General features: G+C 40.6%; 1 protein-coding gene across 1 annotated transcript; it reads right to left on the bottom strand.

The window, feature by feature from the left end:
* Window positions 1-1031: 1031 nt before the first annotated feature.
* Window positions 1032-18233, bottom strand: rasl10a (RAS-like, family 10, member A). Its single transcript, XM_037680405.1, has 3 exons — window positions 18015-18233; window positions 2862-2986; window positions 1032-1302 (listed from the first exon to the last, which is right to left on the bottom strand). The coding sequence occupies exons 1-3, from the start codon at window positions 18231-18233 to the stop codon at window positions 1032-1034; spliced, it is 615 nt and encodes a 204-aa protein (XP_037536333.1).

Here is an 18233-nt window from a genome sequence, read left to right on the forward strand (position 1 = left end):
TTCACCTCCTCTCTCACACACACCTGCCTCTGTGGAAACCGTCACTAAATCCTTCTCTAACCAGAACCTTTTTCTAATATATAAACTCTGAAACTACACTTTAATTGTGTAAGGTTTTGCTCCCCATAAAGCTGCCACACAAAACAAGTAAATAAAGGATACAAACAACCAGGTTCCTGTTTTAGGCTTCCTGCGTTTCCCCCAGATCCCCAGATTTAATGCACTCATCCGAAACAGAGACTGAGTGAGGAGAGGGAGCAGATTAAAGCCCCACAGTACATCATAATAAGGGACTGCAGTACTTTTTGCAGCAAGACAACCTTAAAACACCCTTGGTCTGAACAAACAATTTTCACTGTGGACCAAATTTGTAACAGGGACTATAAGAGGAAAATATACAAGCTACCTTTTTGGATCTAAAATAAAACACAACCTAATTATATTTATCTATGTACATTTGGAGATAACCTTTGTGGTTGTTGTTTTTAAACATTATCCTTTCACCGTGTGGGTCACTGGCCTCATGTCCTCAATAAATCCAAGCGTTAGCTTCTGTTTTTGACCTTGCTGAATGAGACAAATTTAAAAGGAAGACTCAATTAGTATTGCTGCCTTTCTGGTTTAAATCCTACAAGCACAGCCTCCATGTTTCCAGGCCCAGTTGCAGACCTGATATATTTAATGTTATATGCTGTGTTATACTGGGAAGCACAGCCTGAACGGTTGAGCTGTCAAGCTGATGTGAGACAAACTATAACTGTGCTGTGCTCATCGTTTTGTTTACCCCTGCCTTCCCTTCTCCTTCCTTGTTTCCACACAGTGGGAATTTGAACAAGAAGTGGGTGGATGACCACGAGTGAATGTTAGTTGTTTAGTCTTTTACAGCGCAATACACCTCTTTATGAAAAATCAGCTCAGTTAAGCAGGAGGCCACAGGGTATTTTTCCAGCCGTTATGATAAAAGTACATTTCTCCAGTGCTGCTCCACTCCAGGACTCGAGAGAGTGATGGGTGGAGGGAGTCCTCAGGGGTCACATGACGGTGCAGCGGTTCCTCTGTAAAGCCCCCTGCAGACGGATGGAGGTGTGGTTCTGGCGCATGCCCCGTGCCACAGCGATGCCCAGCAGCTCTTTGAAGAGCAGGACTACGTGCCAGTTGAACTTGGCAGAGCACTCCACGTAACCGCACTTCCAGGTCTTCTTCACCAGGACTGACACCGCCCTGCGGGGCATGAAGCGCTGACGCTGCAAATCTCTCTTGTTGCCCACCACCAGGATGGGGACCTCGCTGCTGCTGCCTTCCCTGCAGAGAAAATGTGAGGACAATTTATTTTTAGAGACCTGCTATCATCGTGGTGTTTGGCATTGTGTGTGCTGTGCGTGCTTCAGAGGTGTGTGGGGGTAGACTGAAGGATTAGAGCTCACAGGCTCAAGTGGCCTCCTGCAGAAGCTGGCTTGAGGCAATGTTAGACATAAAAACGCATGGCAAGCAAGAAGGAGTCGTGAATTTTGGCGCTTAAGGCATGTTTTTGCAAATGTGAGTCACACTAAAAACGTCTGTAGGACATTCACATCAAGTGCAATAACATCTGATTTCTGCTGTGACCTCAGCGGGTAAGTGAAATTTGAAGCATTTGTCTTCATGTAACATAACTGAAGGGTACAGAATATTAAAATAATCCTTGAAGTGAAGCCAAATTCACCGACAGGTGTTAAACAGGATCATGAATCTCGGATGACAGAGGCAAGGCAGACATTTAAAACTATCAAAGCTGCAGCTTTATCAACTAAACCGTTCCTCTTTTGTTAAATAAAGGTTAGTGTCGTTGTCTGATAAGGATTTGCATATTTCCACAGACAGACCAGCAGCTTGCATGCAGAGAGAGCGGGAGAGAGAAAAGTACAGTTTCAAACTCTGAGCTGAAGTAAAAAAAAAAACACATTTTTTTCTTTACTTTCACATACTGCCCTCACAGAGGCTTGAGAAATCTTGAGTATTTTTTTTATAGAGGGAGAAGTTGTGCATGCATGTGTGCATAAAAACTTGGTGGAAGTGAAGTTAGTGCAGAACACTGTCAAAAGCTTGGAAAACTTTAAAAATAGGACAGGAATAAAAAAAAAAAAGCCTTCACTTTGGTTTCCAAAAGATTTCTGACAAGCTTGATCATTTCAACCAACATTTTTATCCCTTCCTGGTGGGAACTAATGAAAATAGACCAGAAAACTCCATTACTTGTGTTTTCATGTCCCCTCTCAGCTGGTTTTGTGTCTTTTTATTCTCCGTCTGAACCAGTGATTGCATATTACTCCTGTTTCAGATTATTCTTGCATTCTGCTGTCAATAATGAGGTTTCTGTCTTGGACCATAAACGTGGAGCTCCAGGAAAGTAGTGATGAACTGTGCAAAGGCCGTTTGGTCATGTACAACACAGCAAACAAATGAAGCTCTCAAATCTACCTCTCTATATGTAAATATATTCAGGTTCACCCGGACTGAGGATGATAGAGCAGATTTCTCTTTGGTCTTTTTTATACCTTTAGCTCCTCGCTGTGGTTCTCAACTCGTGTGTTCTTCTTTTTTGCTTCAGTCCAATAAAAGCAGAAATATCCTCAAAAGATTCCTTAAATCACCAGTGACATCTTAGACAGCACTTGCACTGTGGTGGTATCTCAAATGGCCTAACCAAGCTGTCAGGATTCTCAGCAGGAATAAGATAAATGAAAAGAAATCCCCACCACACAACTGTCACAGCAGTTGAAGGCTCTAAAAGTTTTATTATCTCCAAAAAGCTAAAGGATGGCAGGTTCACCAGTGAGCAGGAAGCACGTCAGAGGTTGTGTTTAGTCTCAGCGCTGGTTTACCTGTTCTCTACTATCTGCTGTCGGATCATTTTAACGTATTCAAAACTCTCCACACAGCAGATGTCGTACACCAGGATGTAGGCGTTGGCGTTGCGGACGCCTCTGCAGCGCAAATCAAGCCACTCCTAAAGGAACACAAACAGAAAAACACACATCAACACAAATGAGCAAGAGATTATTAGCTTGTTCATGTTGAAAAAAAGCAAAAGCAAAGTTTTCCTGTGCTGTTTTCAAAAGATATTAGAGTAAAAGTTCCTTTTACAGAAAAAAAAAAATGTGTTCATTAGCTGGTTGATAAAGTGCTTTGAAAATAGGAATCAGTCTAATAACTGCCCAAGTTGCTTTATTGTCATATTTTCAGTTTTATTCTTTTCATTCAGGCACTTTGAATTTATTTAATATTAAAATATTATGGTTATTAGAGTTGAGTTTATTAGTCTAAGTTAAAGTATGCAGGTAATACAGCTGTGCATATATGTGTGTGCATATTGTTTTAAAATAAAAAAAAGTGATGCTACCCCCATCTTGTTTCTGTGTAAAAAATAAAAAGTAACATTTAGAAAATGTGCAGGCTGATTCAAATGTCTTCTGTTTTATCACAACGTTGCTTTGAGGAATGTAAATGAGGCAGAAGGTTCTTTGAGTTTTCTCCAGATGTTTGTCTTGAAACTAACTTGTGCTGCAGTTTTTCAGGCACTTCTCTCGCTTTTCTTGGTTTTGTTAACCCTCCAACAGAGCAGCAGCTAGACATCTCATATAAATGCATCTCCCAGTTATGGACCAATTAATTTAAACCGGAACAGGTGAACAGTTGATAAAGGGGTAGTTCAGATCTTTTAACGTGACTTCAGTTTAGAGAAACAGATCTGATTCACAAACTAAACCACTAATCTGAGCAGGACCAAAACCAAAGTTAATTGCTGCAGTAGGCTATTTTTTTAAACTTGTTTTTGTCTCTCCTACAACATTATGTGCTCTCTGAACAAATATACAAATCACATGATGCTGTCATTTAGTGACTTTTTCCTTCTTGATAGGACTTCCAGTGGCTTCTTTCCCAGCTGAAGATTTGGGAACACTGATCATTTCATTAATGTTGAGGCTGCTGAATCTATCAGTCCATCTCATTAGCATGACTAATCGAAAATTTACTCAACTCCCAGCAGATTTATAACTTTCAGCAGCGTCAGCGTTGCCAGATGTATGACATGACGATGAACAATCAATAATTCTAAAAATCCCATATTGCATGATAATTTGACAGCTTCAATGTGACTAAATTAAATAACACAATGTGCTACTGGCACATAAGAGAGGAGGCAGACTGCGGAACAGTCCAGCATTGCCAATTTTGCATCCTTGTTGCTATTTTTAGCAAATTTTTAGACGCCTTTAGTAGCTATTAAAAAAAAGATTAATGACAAGTCTAGAGATGTTTTCTGGTGTTGAGCCTTTTGGAGACACGTTTTTTTTCAACGTTGGCTCCTGTCACCCGTCCCAAAGCACTGACGTTCCTCCAAGCTGCAGTCGGAACAGGAGATATTCACACCTCTCTCACATCCATGCCTGAAATGATTCACACATGCACCACGCTGATGCTCACTGGTCCACAGTGACGTGTAAATGTAATGTTTTTATGTCGTTAACAAATCACTGCACTAAAAAACACGACTGACTCTTTGTCCGGTACCAAACCCAGAAAAAGGAGGAGAGTTTGAACCGTCACATTAAAATTGACAGAAGGAAATATATGTGTAGTTCTGAACATATTTTCTGCAGTGCATGTTTTATTACCAGTTTAACCAGTTGGTGTTGCTAGTTACACTTCATGTGTGTAAAAATGTCAGTTGTGATTCTGAACGAAACTGTAAAAGCAATTTCTATGGCAGGTGTTTTATTATCAGAGGCATGCAGTGGTGGTGGGGCGGCATGGGGGCGCAGTTATTAGAGCTGCCGCCCCTCAGCAAGAAGGTCGCCGGATCGAATCCCAGCCGGGGGGGGGGGGGGGCCTGGATGGAGCTTGCATGTTTTCTCCGTGCATGTGTGGGTTTTCTCAAGGTACTCCGGTTTCCTTCCACAGACCAAAAACATGCATGTTAGTCTGATTAGTAACTCTAAAATGTCCCTAGGTGTGAGAGAGAGTGAATGGTTGTCTCCATGTGTCCCTGTAATGGACTGGAGACCTGTTCAGGGTGTCCCCCGTCTCTCGCACAGTGACTGCTGGACATGGGCACCAGTGACCCCCGCAACCCGAAAAGATAAAAGATGATGGATGGATGGATGGATTCAGTGGTGGTTTAAGGGGGTGGCTGATGTTAGTTCCTTGTACATCAACAAAGTACATGTGAAGATATTTTTGAGGCAGAAATCTGACACATGATTATTCAACATCAGCCCGTTCAGTCTGACTCATTTGATTTATTTATTTGTTTATTTTTCAAACTTTATAACAAAAATAAACAAAGTGATATAAAAAAAAAACAGTGTTAGCCAGCAGGATTGCACATAAATACACGCAAAATAAAACAAATACAACAAAAGTCAGTCTGACTGGAGTCTGTTTGGTGCAGGTGGGGGCTCGTCCTATTCTGCAGGTGTAATTTTCAGCTGTTTTGTTGGATTATTTAAAGATAAAAACACATCATATGCATTTATAATGGTGTACAGATCATTCGGAGACACTTTGAAACGCAAATAGGGTGCGTGCAATCATTTTCTTCCAAATACAATCATTTTAATCTCCTGGTACGATATGTCAACATTTCCCATCTGGCAACACAGATTGCTCACAGCACATGCAGACGTTCACAAGGTAACACAGACATTGTTTCATTTGAGGAAACAGCAACAAACTAAACAAGCAGAGTCAGTCAAACATGTAGAGGTTTATCAGCTAATGCGCTATTCTTTCACACCAATATGTCATTGCTGAGAAAATTGTTTTAAAAGTCTGAAAACATAAAAACAACCCTCGTTTGTCTATCGATGGCCTAGCCTGGACAAAGACCTCTGTCTCTTTCTCTGTACTTCATGACTGGGGTCACGGATGATTTGTACTAACTACTTTTTGACTGAACATCACTTTAGAAATGGCCAGACTATCCCTTTTCATAAATACTGAGCATAAATCTATGAAAATAATTAGCTTAGCTCATGATGGCAGCTAAGTGAACAGCGTGTGCTCTCTGTGTTCCTGATATGTTTCAAAGACCTGCTGGCTCGGCTGGAAGTGCAGAAAGTGAATAATTTCTCAGAACTGGAATGACTGTTGGAGCTTCACACTCTGAAATAAAGTCATTTGGTGCTCACCATCCCCCCTCACCCACCACCACCATCTCCCTCCCCATCAAAAAAACCCCCAACACTGTTAAACTCCTAGCTGCAGATGTTCAAGAACAATGACAAAGGATGCACAAACCGTCTGTCAGCAAAAGAAACGTGAACAGTTTTACTACTGTTGCTGCGTGGCTTTATTCTTCAGAGTATTTGCAGCGTGATAAACAGCACTTTGTTTGGTGCTAATGAGTTTCAAAATGTAATTAATGCACGCAGCACAAGTAGGTGCATTATTAGTGTCTTACTGGAGGACATGTGTTCTAATAAAAAAACATGGTGACCCATTCTTCTGAGCTCACCAACACCCTTACAGCCTCAAACAGCACACAAGATGAATTTGTAAACATTTGATCTGATAAAAGAGGGAAATGGGAGGGAAAGGCTTTGCTGAGGGAGGGAAATGAGCCTGAGAGAATGTTGCAAAGATGAAAAGGGCAGCGATGGATCAAGAGATGAGCCGACAGGGTGTCAACGTAACCTCTGGTGTTCCTGCACACTGCTAATGAGGGACCTGGGTGTCTGAGACCGCCCAGTTTAGCTCATTTAAATGAAATTCACTTCCACTGAATATGATACAACTGCTGCAATACAGAAACATTTCTTTAACCACATTTTAAGTAGAGTTAGTTTAAAGAAGTTATCACAGAATGAGTGTCTTAACCTTTAGGGAACTACACACGTTCATAGCTGAGAATAAGTTCTTTCTTTTCACAATATTTTCACTGAAACCATCTGTCATTTACAGCGTGACTTGAGAAAAAGCCCAGACGCAGATAAAAACTGCCGGCCTGGCTCCATCTAAAGGGAACAAAGTTAGCCTTCCAGCATCTTTAAAGTTAAATAATGCATTATTCATGCCCCTTTAGAGATTTAGGATTTTATTTTTTCGTTAGAACATGCCTTCATGCTTTTTTTAAAAAAGCTCTTCACACTGTACATTATGACAGCTGCTTCTTTTTATAACTCCCTTTGATGATGTAATTCAGTCCTTTTTGAAGTTTGGTTCCAATGGATGTGAGCAATCAATATCTCACCTGTTGTAGATAGCTCTTGGAACAACCACAGCTGAGAAAACTAGTGTTTAATCCAGATTGATGTGCTAGCAGCTAGTCCGCATACTGATTGCTGCTGGTTTAAAACCAATTCAACTGTCAAAAATCGATGTGTGATTCTTGTAAAATAAATTTTATACAGGAATTTGTTCCTTCCTGCTGCCTCATTAATTTTGTAATTTTTTTTTAATTATAATTTTTTTGCAGCTGTGGCAAAACAAATTAACCCTCTGGGGATTAATAAAGTTATCCATCCATCCATAAACTTTTAAATTTCTGTCAGAGATTCATTATACGGTTATTCCACCAGAAGCATGACAACATTATGATATTCATGTCAAACATAAGCCAGACTGAACGCTACAGCTAGCTGCTGCTGCCATTTTTGGAGACAGAATTCTACTTGTGCCATGAGAAACAGACAATGATGTAAATGTTTATGAAATAACATGCATAAACAGTTTGTTTTTTAAAACTTAATGAGCTTTTGCCCTATTTCTGTAGTTTCTTGCTTTTTTTCTTCTATACTAATTCTGTTGTTATGAACCTGGCTTCCAGTTTTATTTTGTAGTAGTTTCAGTTAATTTACTTCCTGTTTGCGTCCTGGTCTGTTTGGTGAATTTACGCCAAAGACGCAGTGTTTTGAATTTCTTGCCCTGCAACACATTTTATTAATCAAAATAACTTTTTTAAAGATGTAGTGGCATGCTTCGGCTTTGGAGTTCTGCCTTTGAGGTCTGCATCACTCTGCACATCACAGACTGTCACGAAAGTTTTGAGATTAGAGATTTAAAATGACAGCAATCCACTTTGGTCCATTCTGCATTCAAACATACCAATCCGGTCAGAATTAAAGGATCTCGCATTTCTTGGAGGAATACGTATCACTCCTCACCTTTCATGTCAGCGTTTTCAACTCAAATCTCTGTATTTGAAGAAAGAAAAAGAAAAACAGAGCGTGGTTTTGTTCAAATTTTGAAAACAACATTATGTTCAATCTCGTGCAATGTTGAAATATCTCACTTGAAGCATTGTGTTGTAAAAATCTCTCAGACAAACCAAATGTCACATCATTATCATTAAAAAATAACAGAACAGCTATTTATGTTTCACAAGACTGCTTTGCTGCAGCTGCCATCTTGAAAAGGATTGAATTCAAATTTATTATTCACTGATTCATTAGATATTTTGCTAACATTACATTACAGACACACGAACACACACACACACACACACATACAGACATTCACCTTCTGCTTTTGTCTTCAGCTGTGTTCAACGCGCTATCTGCAGCAGGTAAGATATTGTTATCTTTTTTACCTCTAGTTTAAAAGCATCACTTTAAAGCTTATTGTATATCTGATTTAAATCAGCTGCAGGCGTGTTGAGAAACATTTCACATCCGTCGTTGTTTGGTTCATCTCACATTTGGATCCAGCTTTTGTACTTATTAACTTGGTTTTATAAAAATGTCCCAGCTTATGTCTTAAGTTTTATTTAAAAATAACATTATAACACATTATTTTAGTATTAATTAGTTTAATTTGTCAGCATGGTTGACGTCTCTAATAGCTGTTCAGTGAAGCAGATGAATGCATTTGAAATGAGATGACGCCACAGAAAGCAAACCCAACTTATCATCACACCCAGGCCCATCTGTCAAAAACAAGCAACACTTTTCACAAGTTCTGTTATTTTAGCCCAGTGCGTGTGTGTGTGTGTGTGTGTGTGTGCGCGCACGCGAGCTTGTGCTGCTATTCCAGCTCTAAACACACGTAAGAATTCTACAATGTGATGCAAATGTGTCTCTTGATAATGCAGTAAAATAAGCAATGTTAAAAAGATACCTTAATTTTAGATAAGATCTAAAAAAAACACTTTTTAATGAATGATTTAAATGAACACTACTACAGTAACATTAACTGTGAAAACTTTTATTTTATGTACAACAAACTCAATTAAGTGCATATGTCAACCTGTGTGATGTCAGAGCTACTGTATGTATTTTTTATACTAAGAACACTATTAGCTGGTCATCACCTACAGTATATTATTTGTCTGTAATGTTACCAGAATATTTCACGAACCACTGATAGATTTAATAAAACTCTCAGAATCATCACTTGAGATGAGCATCAATCATCTACAAGTCATAACTTTTGTGATTCAATGGGCGCCACAGCTGATCAACCTTATGGCTACGGCGTAGTTGTACAGACATTTAGATAAAGTTCATATCATTAACGCAAATAGTCAGAAATATCAAAATAAAATAATAATAAATAATAACATAAAGCTAAAAATAAAAATATTAAGCACTAACGCATCTCACGAAATCTTGCAACATTAGTTTAAAACTGCCAAGAAAGAAGATGAGCGATACCCATTCATCCTAATTAATGATGCAATCAACCTGAGGGCTGAAAGGTGGAGCAGGGTAGAACCAGCTCATTGCTTCTTTTAAAGCACTGCTTGTTCTGCAGCGTTGGCTCAGAAAACTCAAACATCAAAATGCTAATTTTCGCATTATTCAAAAATTATGCATTTAATCAAAATGCAAGCTGATATGTCATGCACGAGTTGCACAAGAATGCAATAAATTGATTTTCCGCTTGGCGTTCATATTAGTTTAGCTAATTTATTGCAGAAACTTGAAACTGGGATTCTAAAAGGCAAACATAATCACATTGCTGCAAAGGTTGGTGGAGAAATGGGCCTTTTAAATAACCGTTCTGCACAGCCCCAAATATACAGCTGAGAAAAACTGACAATATGTCACGAGGAGGAGGCAGAGGGTGAAAAGGCAATGATCAACCTGATGATGCTGATAGTGCTGGCGCTTCAATGAGAATTAATTTGCCTGCATTTAGCTCATAAGGAGTTATTTATGGGGTTGTGTCAGCAGGAAGAAATCGCATCATCCGAGCATGATGAGGCTGATCAACAACTGTGGCAAAATGTGTAACATCACTACAGTCAAATGTGACGAACAAGAGACTGAGCTGTGAAAACCAAGATCCTTTCACTGCAAGTTTTCAGCAACTTTTAAACAAAGGACTGCATCTAGTTTGAATCATTTCAAACCTTTTGACTCTTTTTATTAGTGTCAACTTTAATTTGAACCTCTGCGATCAACAAGATACCCCCCCCCCCCGCCTTACAACACATATCTTCACAGCTCATCCCTGTTCCGATTGTTGAAGCAGCTGAAGATATGAGATGCAGCACAGCACCGTCAGCTGCTGCCTCACATCTCCGAGCCTAAAAATAGCAGCTCATGTTCTCATCTCTTATCTTTTAGTTGCTCAAATCCTGTTTTTAAATGTGGAGGCGGAGCTTGAACACGCAGCACTACTTCTGTCTGCAGACCCAAACAAAAAGAAGCACAGACTAAACAAAGGAAAGAAATGAGGCAGAGCATCAGTTTACTGCAGATGTGGATCAAATCAGTGCATAAATTGGGTATGTGTATGCACGTGTGTGTTTGAGAGTGTGTGTGGGCAAGTTGTGTTTGTGTGTGCTTGCAGGATGTGAGAGTGTGGGAGTGTGAAAGTGAAGTGTGGTGCCACTGTCTGCATCCTTCAATCAAAAAGAGCATCTCATCCTTCGCTCCTCAAGAAGACCCAAACTGAACATGTCTCCAGCCGACTGGGACAAAAAGCTGTTGTGTCTCATTATCTGAGTGTGTGTGTGTGTGTTTGGGGGGGGGGGGTTCCTAATGGTATGTGTGGTTTTGATGGATAATACCTCAGCACAGGAGGGACACTGAGAGTAACGTGGTGGTGGAAAGGTGATGAGCAATTAAAGAAGTGTCCTCCAAAGGCCACGCTGCCTGGCTCACACTTAAAATCTATTACGAGCCCTGATGGAGAAATTTCCATTAATCAACGCTGACCTGCAGCAGGAGATTCAGATTAAACACTGTAGGAGCCGTTGTCCTTTGGTGCAAGGCTTTTTTTATATTTGTGTTCAAGAATCACAGAAAGTTAAATTGTCCGGGAAAGAAGAAACGGCTGCGAAAACTTGAAATGATTCATGTGCACTGGCACATAATGGACAGTTTGAGTTCCACTGACTAAAAAGCTAAGAGCATGAAGAACTTTGTCCGAACAAAGCTCGTCTAATCCACTTATCGTCTGTAGGGTCAGTACTTTTTAAATTCTTTCTTTAGATAGTGAAAGAAACAGGTCTTCTTCTGTAGGGGAGTGATGCTGGATCAGTTTCAGCACTCAAATCCTAATCCAAGCACCTAATTTGTGATAATAATCACGTTTTTTTTTTTTTTTTTTGGACAATGCTTCTAAATAGAAATAATGAAAAAAAAAAGTCAATAGTAATTGTGTCAATGTTTGCGCTCTGTGAGCAGTTATTGACTTTAATTAGACGTCACGGTTGTAGTTAAAGTGATGAGATGTGGAGCAAATATTTCATAATTTATACAACGATGTGTGACATCCCCATCAAGTTTCACAAAGTTCAGTTAGATTGTTGTTGTTGTTTTAATGGTAAAGCTAACAAACGGAACTGCTGTTCACATAGCTCATGGAGAAATTGGCAGGTCAAGGCAAAACAGATTTGGTGTGAATTAAAACAAAAATCCAATTCTTATCTATGTATTGAAGGAGCACAAGAATAAATGTTAAACATGAAAGTAATCAACTAATAAAAAAACAGGTGTGTGATGGAAGCAGAATTCAAACCGACTCCAGTTGTTCTCTAAATTAAAACTGGAAGTTCATCTACGGAACAAGACAACCACGTGAAACAATCCACAGAACAAGGGAAATTAAAGCTGAACTGGTTGACAAAGAGAGAAGAGCCGCGCACAGAGTTCACTGTTCACATCAACACATCTGCACAAGCTCAACTAGTGATGGATCCAGTGGCTCTGAGCCAAAGAGCCGTTAGTCCCATCGCTACCTAATGTGCTGCAACTCACAGGAAATTATGTTCGAAACAACACACGGTCACCATGTTGACAGCACGCGCACGAGAAATGCACATTAGTGACGTTAAACGAGCAAAGGACTGAGTGCTTTTCAACACCTTCAGACTTTTACAGTTACTGAAATCAAATCCTTTCTGTTTGCCAAGCATATATTTGAGTTAGCAAAGTTTTAATGTCTGTTAAAAATCTCCTGTGTACGTAAACATTTCAGTTTTCAAGGGCATCATGTGAAGGATGAAGGTTTGCTGTTTGTTTTACAAACTATTAACATCTGTCGCTGTGGCTTTAGAAGATTAGATTTGTTTCAAAGCCTAACCAGAGCCTGGTCTGCACCTTAACCAAACATTGTGCCACGCTCGAGCAGCAGAACCTCAACTCTGAGCCGTTCAAGCTGCTTCTTTATCTTATCAGCTTAGTCAAAGCAGAACAACATGGCCTCCGGCTTTCTTTTTCTTTTGATTGGAGATGCGTGGAAGGTTGACGTTGTTTCAGTGGAAGGTTGTTGCATGTGGCAGGGATTCACATGCACTGACAAGCAGTTGCATTCGGACCAACTGCCACAACACTGAAAGGTTAAAGTGTTTGCACAGTGACAAGGAATCATACTGATGTTGTTGCTGCGTTACGAGCAAAACTTTGTGCGCGTAAATAAGACGCAGCTCCTCAGACGACAGATTCTTGACAAAATCTTATCTCTTGCGCATTTTAACAGATGCACACATCTTCGGACCGCATCTGTGAGACTCAAAAAGAGACGACGTGTTACATACAATGGCATCGTCCCCATTCTGTTGTAGTGAAATGGGGGTCAGCCTTTGCTGTAGACACACAGTCCCACCAAATGTAGTGAAAGTGGGAGAAAGCTTACCGTACCTTCGCTACTAATTAATTATTTAAATATAACGGGTTCTTTCTTTTTCGAGTTAAATTAATGCCATGTGACCGAGGTAACTGTGAGTATTGTTTAATCAGTGACAAGAGACGTTAATTTTCCTTTGACACATCAGAATAAATGTGGTCATTTATTTAACAGAATCAAAATTTAACATCAAAACATTGTACATATGATTAGCTGATCTGGTTCTGATTAATAAAACTTGGCACGCTTTACTAATAAGACAACAAGACATTTCTGAAGGCATCTAGATTACTGGCAAAACAGAAGAGTTTAAAGGAAGGAGTTTAGAGGTTTAAAGAAGAGATGGATGAAGGGAGGTGTATGTTTGGACCAGAATTAGCACGTTTCTTTCAATCACCAGCTCAAACCTTCGGTACACTTAGCGTGTGACGACTCGTTACCTTCGCAGGAGATGAATCAACTCCGGTATCGGGTCCATTTCAACGCTACCTTCCAGCGTCTCCGGTTAGCGCGGCTGGCCATTGTCAGAAGTCGTGTTGATTTACTCTGTTCAACAAACAGGCTCAGCTCCCTTCGAAGTTGTAGGCGTTACACCCGGGTGGATTCACAGCAAGTCGCTGTGACTCCGTCAGAGATCCCACTCAGGAGTGGAAGACTCCAGAAGGCTTGAGAAGACTCCATCAAAGACTGAAGAGTCAAGAAGACTCAGAAGAACTCCAAGACTTCAGAAGAACTCAGAAGAATTTGAGAATACGGAGAAGACTCTATAGTTCCAGGAAGTGTCGACTTTTAAAAAGGTCCTCACTTCCGGTCACTTAATACTTCCTGATTGGTTGAAACAACCAACAGTGGGTGGTTCTAGTGATGTCAGAGGGTTATTAAAAGTCAACAGAGGGTTCAGGAATGTTTAGGAACGTTTAGTACAGACAGAGAAATGTTATGGCGAAGTGAGACAACGCAGATGCCAGTGTTTCTCTTTTTACCGTCTGCTAGGTTTAAAAACAATACAGCCCGTTCTAATAACTTCTTTTCTGACTGTCTCTGACTTTTGACCGACATCACTGACTTCTCATTTAGACAGAAAATCAAAATGCATAATTACTTTGTAAATAGACATTTAACTTGATTTCTAATTTAAATGAGGTTTAAAAAATCATTAACACTGTTTCACAGTTGATTTAAAATGAGTGGTTCACTTCAACATTAGAAATGATATGAACTAAACACACTTTTGATTATCAAGATATTGTAAAATAATAATGATAATATAAAAATAAGAGTGTTCTTTCAATTGATTACTTCAGGATACAATTAGACAGCCTCTGGATGAGCTAATTTGTATTTCTGGATTCAAATCAATGAAATAACAGTTCCTGTCCCATGAAGGTCTTCAGAGGCAGGTTTTGGTCGGAGGCCGAGTTCACTACACTGTTATCGCACAGCGTTTTTACAGAGATAACCGAGAACATGTCCAGAGAAGAGAGGAAAGAGAAAGGGAGAGAGGGAGTATGTCAAGTGGGTGGAAGGATGGAGATGCATTATGGCACAAAGAAAGAAAGAACAAGAGCAATCCTGTTGAATGCTCTGACAGCCTCAAACCCATCTGTCATCACATCTTATCTCCACACTGTGACACATGTCAGCTAAAAGCTATACTAGCACAGCAAACAAATCATTAAACCGTCTCAGCACCACTAAAACCTCATCAGAGCCTGCATCTGCCACACGCGGGAGTCACAACGGTTGGAATGGGGTCACAATAGGATTGTTGGCACTTTTTAAATATAATCTTTGATGATTAGAGAAGCTGCCTCAGTATGGAGGAGTTGCTGATTCACTCCATTCTCCAGCTTATTCATCACACATTTTAAAGAACGCATCATGAGCTCTTACTACGACCGGCATCCATTCAAGTCTTTGCAAAGTTCCTAACCGGCCGCAGCCATTGAGTCCTCTGTTAGTGCTTCATGCCCAGCCGTTTTCAAACATGGGAACTGATGCTTTAATTCAATTCGCTGCACTCAGAGAGTAAATGTGCTTCACGGCTCTTTGTGCAGCTCAGCATATTCACTGCCCCCCTGGCTCCGGCTGTGTGTTTCTGCCAACGGAGGGTCAGTGCAGAGAGGTGCAGTGAGTCAGAAAGGCCCAGGACATGAACTGCATGTATGTTAGAGAACGAGCAGAACATGAGAGGATCAGAGGAGCAGCAACGTGAAGTCGCCCCCAGGTCGGTTCCTCTGCAAACCAAGACTCATGTTGGTTGGATAGAAATTCTGTAAAGGAGATCGGTTAAACGTCCTTCTCCCTGCCCAAGGGATCCAGTCGCCATGAAACAATTTCAGAATATGATACAATGCTGCGTTGAAAGGCTTGTCAACGTGACTCAACCTTGTGGGACACACACACTCACACCCACACTACAACTCATGAGACACATCTTGTCTTCTTCCTGCTTTCGGCTCACACCCACCAGTTTGTTCCCTGATGGAAGGGACGTGGAAGATGTGTGTGCGGAGGGAGGGGGGCATAGACCATTTAGCTGAAAAACTTCACAGAGGGTCTCTGTGGGTGGTGAACAATGCAGAACACTTGTCACCTCCCAACAAAATGTTAGATCTGTGAAAAGGAACGCTCCTCCTGTCTGTCAGATGTTCTCTGTGTTACGATCTGAGCCCCTTTCCCGTTCGAGCTGCTCGTTTGCTGCGCCCCACTCGTTAAAATATCTACACTTTGACTGTGAAGGTGAAAGAAGAGGAGAGATTTTCAGCCGCTGTAATTGACAGGTTGCAGTGTTGACCCTGGAGGTTTTTTATCAGGAAAGCATCACAGCGTCTTGAACAAGGCTGCAGAGGGAGTCAAACATGCCCTGCAAGTCAACACGTGTTTTTCTTTATTTTATTTTATTTCCAAGGACCAGACAATTTGAACAAGGATGCACCGTGGCACTTATAGAGCCCACCACCGAAAAGAGCTTAGAAAACATTCAAATGAATATAATTCAGTGAATTTTCAGATATTGTGCATAAAATTTGTTGTGGTTGTAGCTGAGTGTCATTCACAAGACACACTCTGAGTGTGACGCTTTGCAACATCACATGAGATCGTGTGTTACATTTTCAAGCTTTGACTAAAACAATAAAAACTGTCATTTCTCCTCACCCTAAAACTTTTGCATTAAAGCTGTCGGGCGATAAGTATTACTTCAAGGAATGCATATCTCTATAAAGATATAAAGAGGAATTAAGTTCACATTTTGCATGTCAGCGTTAGTCTTATTCATACCTTGATTTTATTATGAGATCACCTGATGTTTAAAAAGTTCTGTAAATAATGAGGAAAAATCCACTCTAAAGGAGGTTTGAATAAAAAACATGTCTGAGTCTGGGTTTCACAAATTAGGCGGGCTTCTTCCCAAGTTACAAGCTTTTAAAATTCCTCAACATTCCCTCTTTGTGCTTCCACAGTGGAGGAACGGCAACACAAAGGCAGGATTTGGGATTTATCAACTAAGTCAAGCTGGCGAAACCTCATACGACACTTTGAAAGGATTTTGTCGCACAGAATAGTAGTTCTGTATTTACATTGACAGAGATCAAGTGCAGCGAGGAAGAAGAGTTACAGCATCTGAGAAAAGAGGAACATGAAGGAATAAAAACAACCTCCGTTTTCCACTAAATCTCCTGTTTTTACTGAGGAAAAACACTAATCTAAATGTCTTTCCACCACAACTCTTCAGTTGTCTCCTCGACTAATAAGGTGCAGCAGATGACCTGTGACCATGAAATAAAGGCCAGACTGGTCTATTTCTGAAGAGTTAAACAGATTCAGTGGCACCTCAGCAGGTGCAGAAGTATTCAGTTCGTTTGGTACATGGTTTAATGGCTCGACGTCTGCTGAGGACACCTAACTGATTCAGATGTTTCATTCTCTCATGCGGGAGCTGAGAGAGTTTAGAGTCAAGTTGGAGAAACTGCATTTTCTACAAAAATGTAGATTGAATGTTGGAAGTGCAGAAAGGACCCCCGTGACTTGAAAAGGAAGAAGCAGGTAAAAGATAATGGATGGATGGATGCGTTGATGAAGCTAAAAGGAGAAAACACTAGCTAAATGCTAAAAGAAGCTAAAGCTGGTTAAAAATTTTACGTAGCAGAGTAGTAGATGAAAGCTAAAGACTAAGAAGACAAATTGAGCACGTTGAAGCAGATTTCAAAGAGAACAGGAGGAGATTTTAATGCACTTCTATGGGGATTCTAAATAAAATGTTGCAAAGTTATGAAGAGCTGGCAGAAAAATTCCAGACAGTAAGAAACAAAAGCTTGCACACTAGTTATCTCATCTTGATAGTTAACGTGCCCTTAAATTCAAAATGTGTGAGCAAAATCTGAGAACGCTGCTGACCAGATGTGTCTGTTTAAACAGCTGGAATGACTGAAAACAGGCCACTAATGGGGACATTTGTGGGAAAACCTGAGGAGTTCGACAGTTTAGATGTGTTGCTGTCACACTCAGACTTTCTGATGCAGATGAAAGAGCTTTGTTTACACCGAGCGCATACCCACATTTCAGAATTGCATCTGGAAAAGGTAAACTCTTTCAGCCTCCGTTTTGTTTGATTTCGACTATTTTCCAGATGTATAAAAGTTACTAAACCCAAACGTGGCAGCGCTCCTCTCCTGAATGAGCTGAGCCTTTTGACAAACGAGTGATTAAACAGCACAGAGTCTGCAGGAGCAATAATTGCAGCGGACTGCAAGCAAATAAATGTGCGAGTGCTGAACCAACTTTCACACAAAAGCTCCACAGCTTTAAGTCAGTCGCCATGGCAACAAAGACATCTGATAGTGAAAGAAGAAGAAATAAAACTGTTGTGTTGTCTTGAAGTGAGATGCAGAATCCCAAGCCTGGTGTTTGTGCAGCTAAACTTGTCTGATGTGTTTGCTCACAGTTCGACACCTTACCTGACTGGCGCTGGCGGGAAAAGAGGAGATTGGCGGGACGTCCAAAACCTTCAGCTCGTACATGTTCCCGTTCAGGATGACGGCGGGTCTGTGCACGTATCTGCTCCGGGTCGGCGTGTACGCCTCGGAGAAGTCGTTATAGATGAACTGGCGGATGATAGAAGTTTTGCCCACCCCGGGAGCACCGATCACCGCGATACTCAGCGTCTCCACCATCAT

The sequence above is a fragment of the Nematolebias whitei genome, chromosome 8 (assembly GCF_014905685.2).
Source record: "Nematolebias whitei isolate Nwh7 chromosome 8, NemWhi1, whole genome shotgun sequence".
Lineage (NCBI taxonomy): Eukaryota > Metazoa > Chordata > Actinopteri > Cyprinodontiformes > Rivulidae > Nematolebias > Nematolebias whitei.

Coding starts and splice junctions, on each gene's coding strand:
- rasl10a (XM_037680405.1), bottom strand. CDS start 18,233: ATGATGGTGGAGACGCTGAGTATCGCGGTGATCGGTGCTCCCGGGGTG. Junction 2,987..18,014: donor TTCCCGCCAGCGCCAGTCAG/GTAAGGTGTCGA, acceptor GTGTTCCTTTAG/GAGTGGCTTGATTTGCGCTG. Junction 1,303..2,861: donor CAGCAGATAGTAGAGAACAG/GTAAACCAGCGC, acceptor TTTTCTCTGCAG/GGAAGGCAGCAGCAGCGAGG.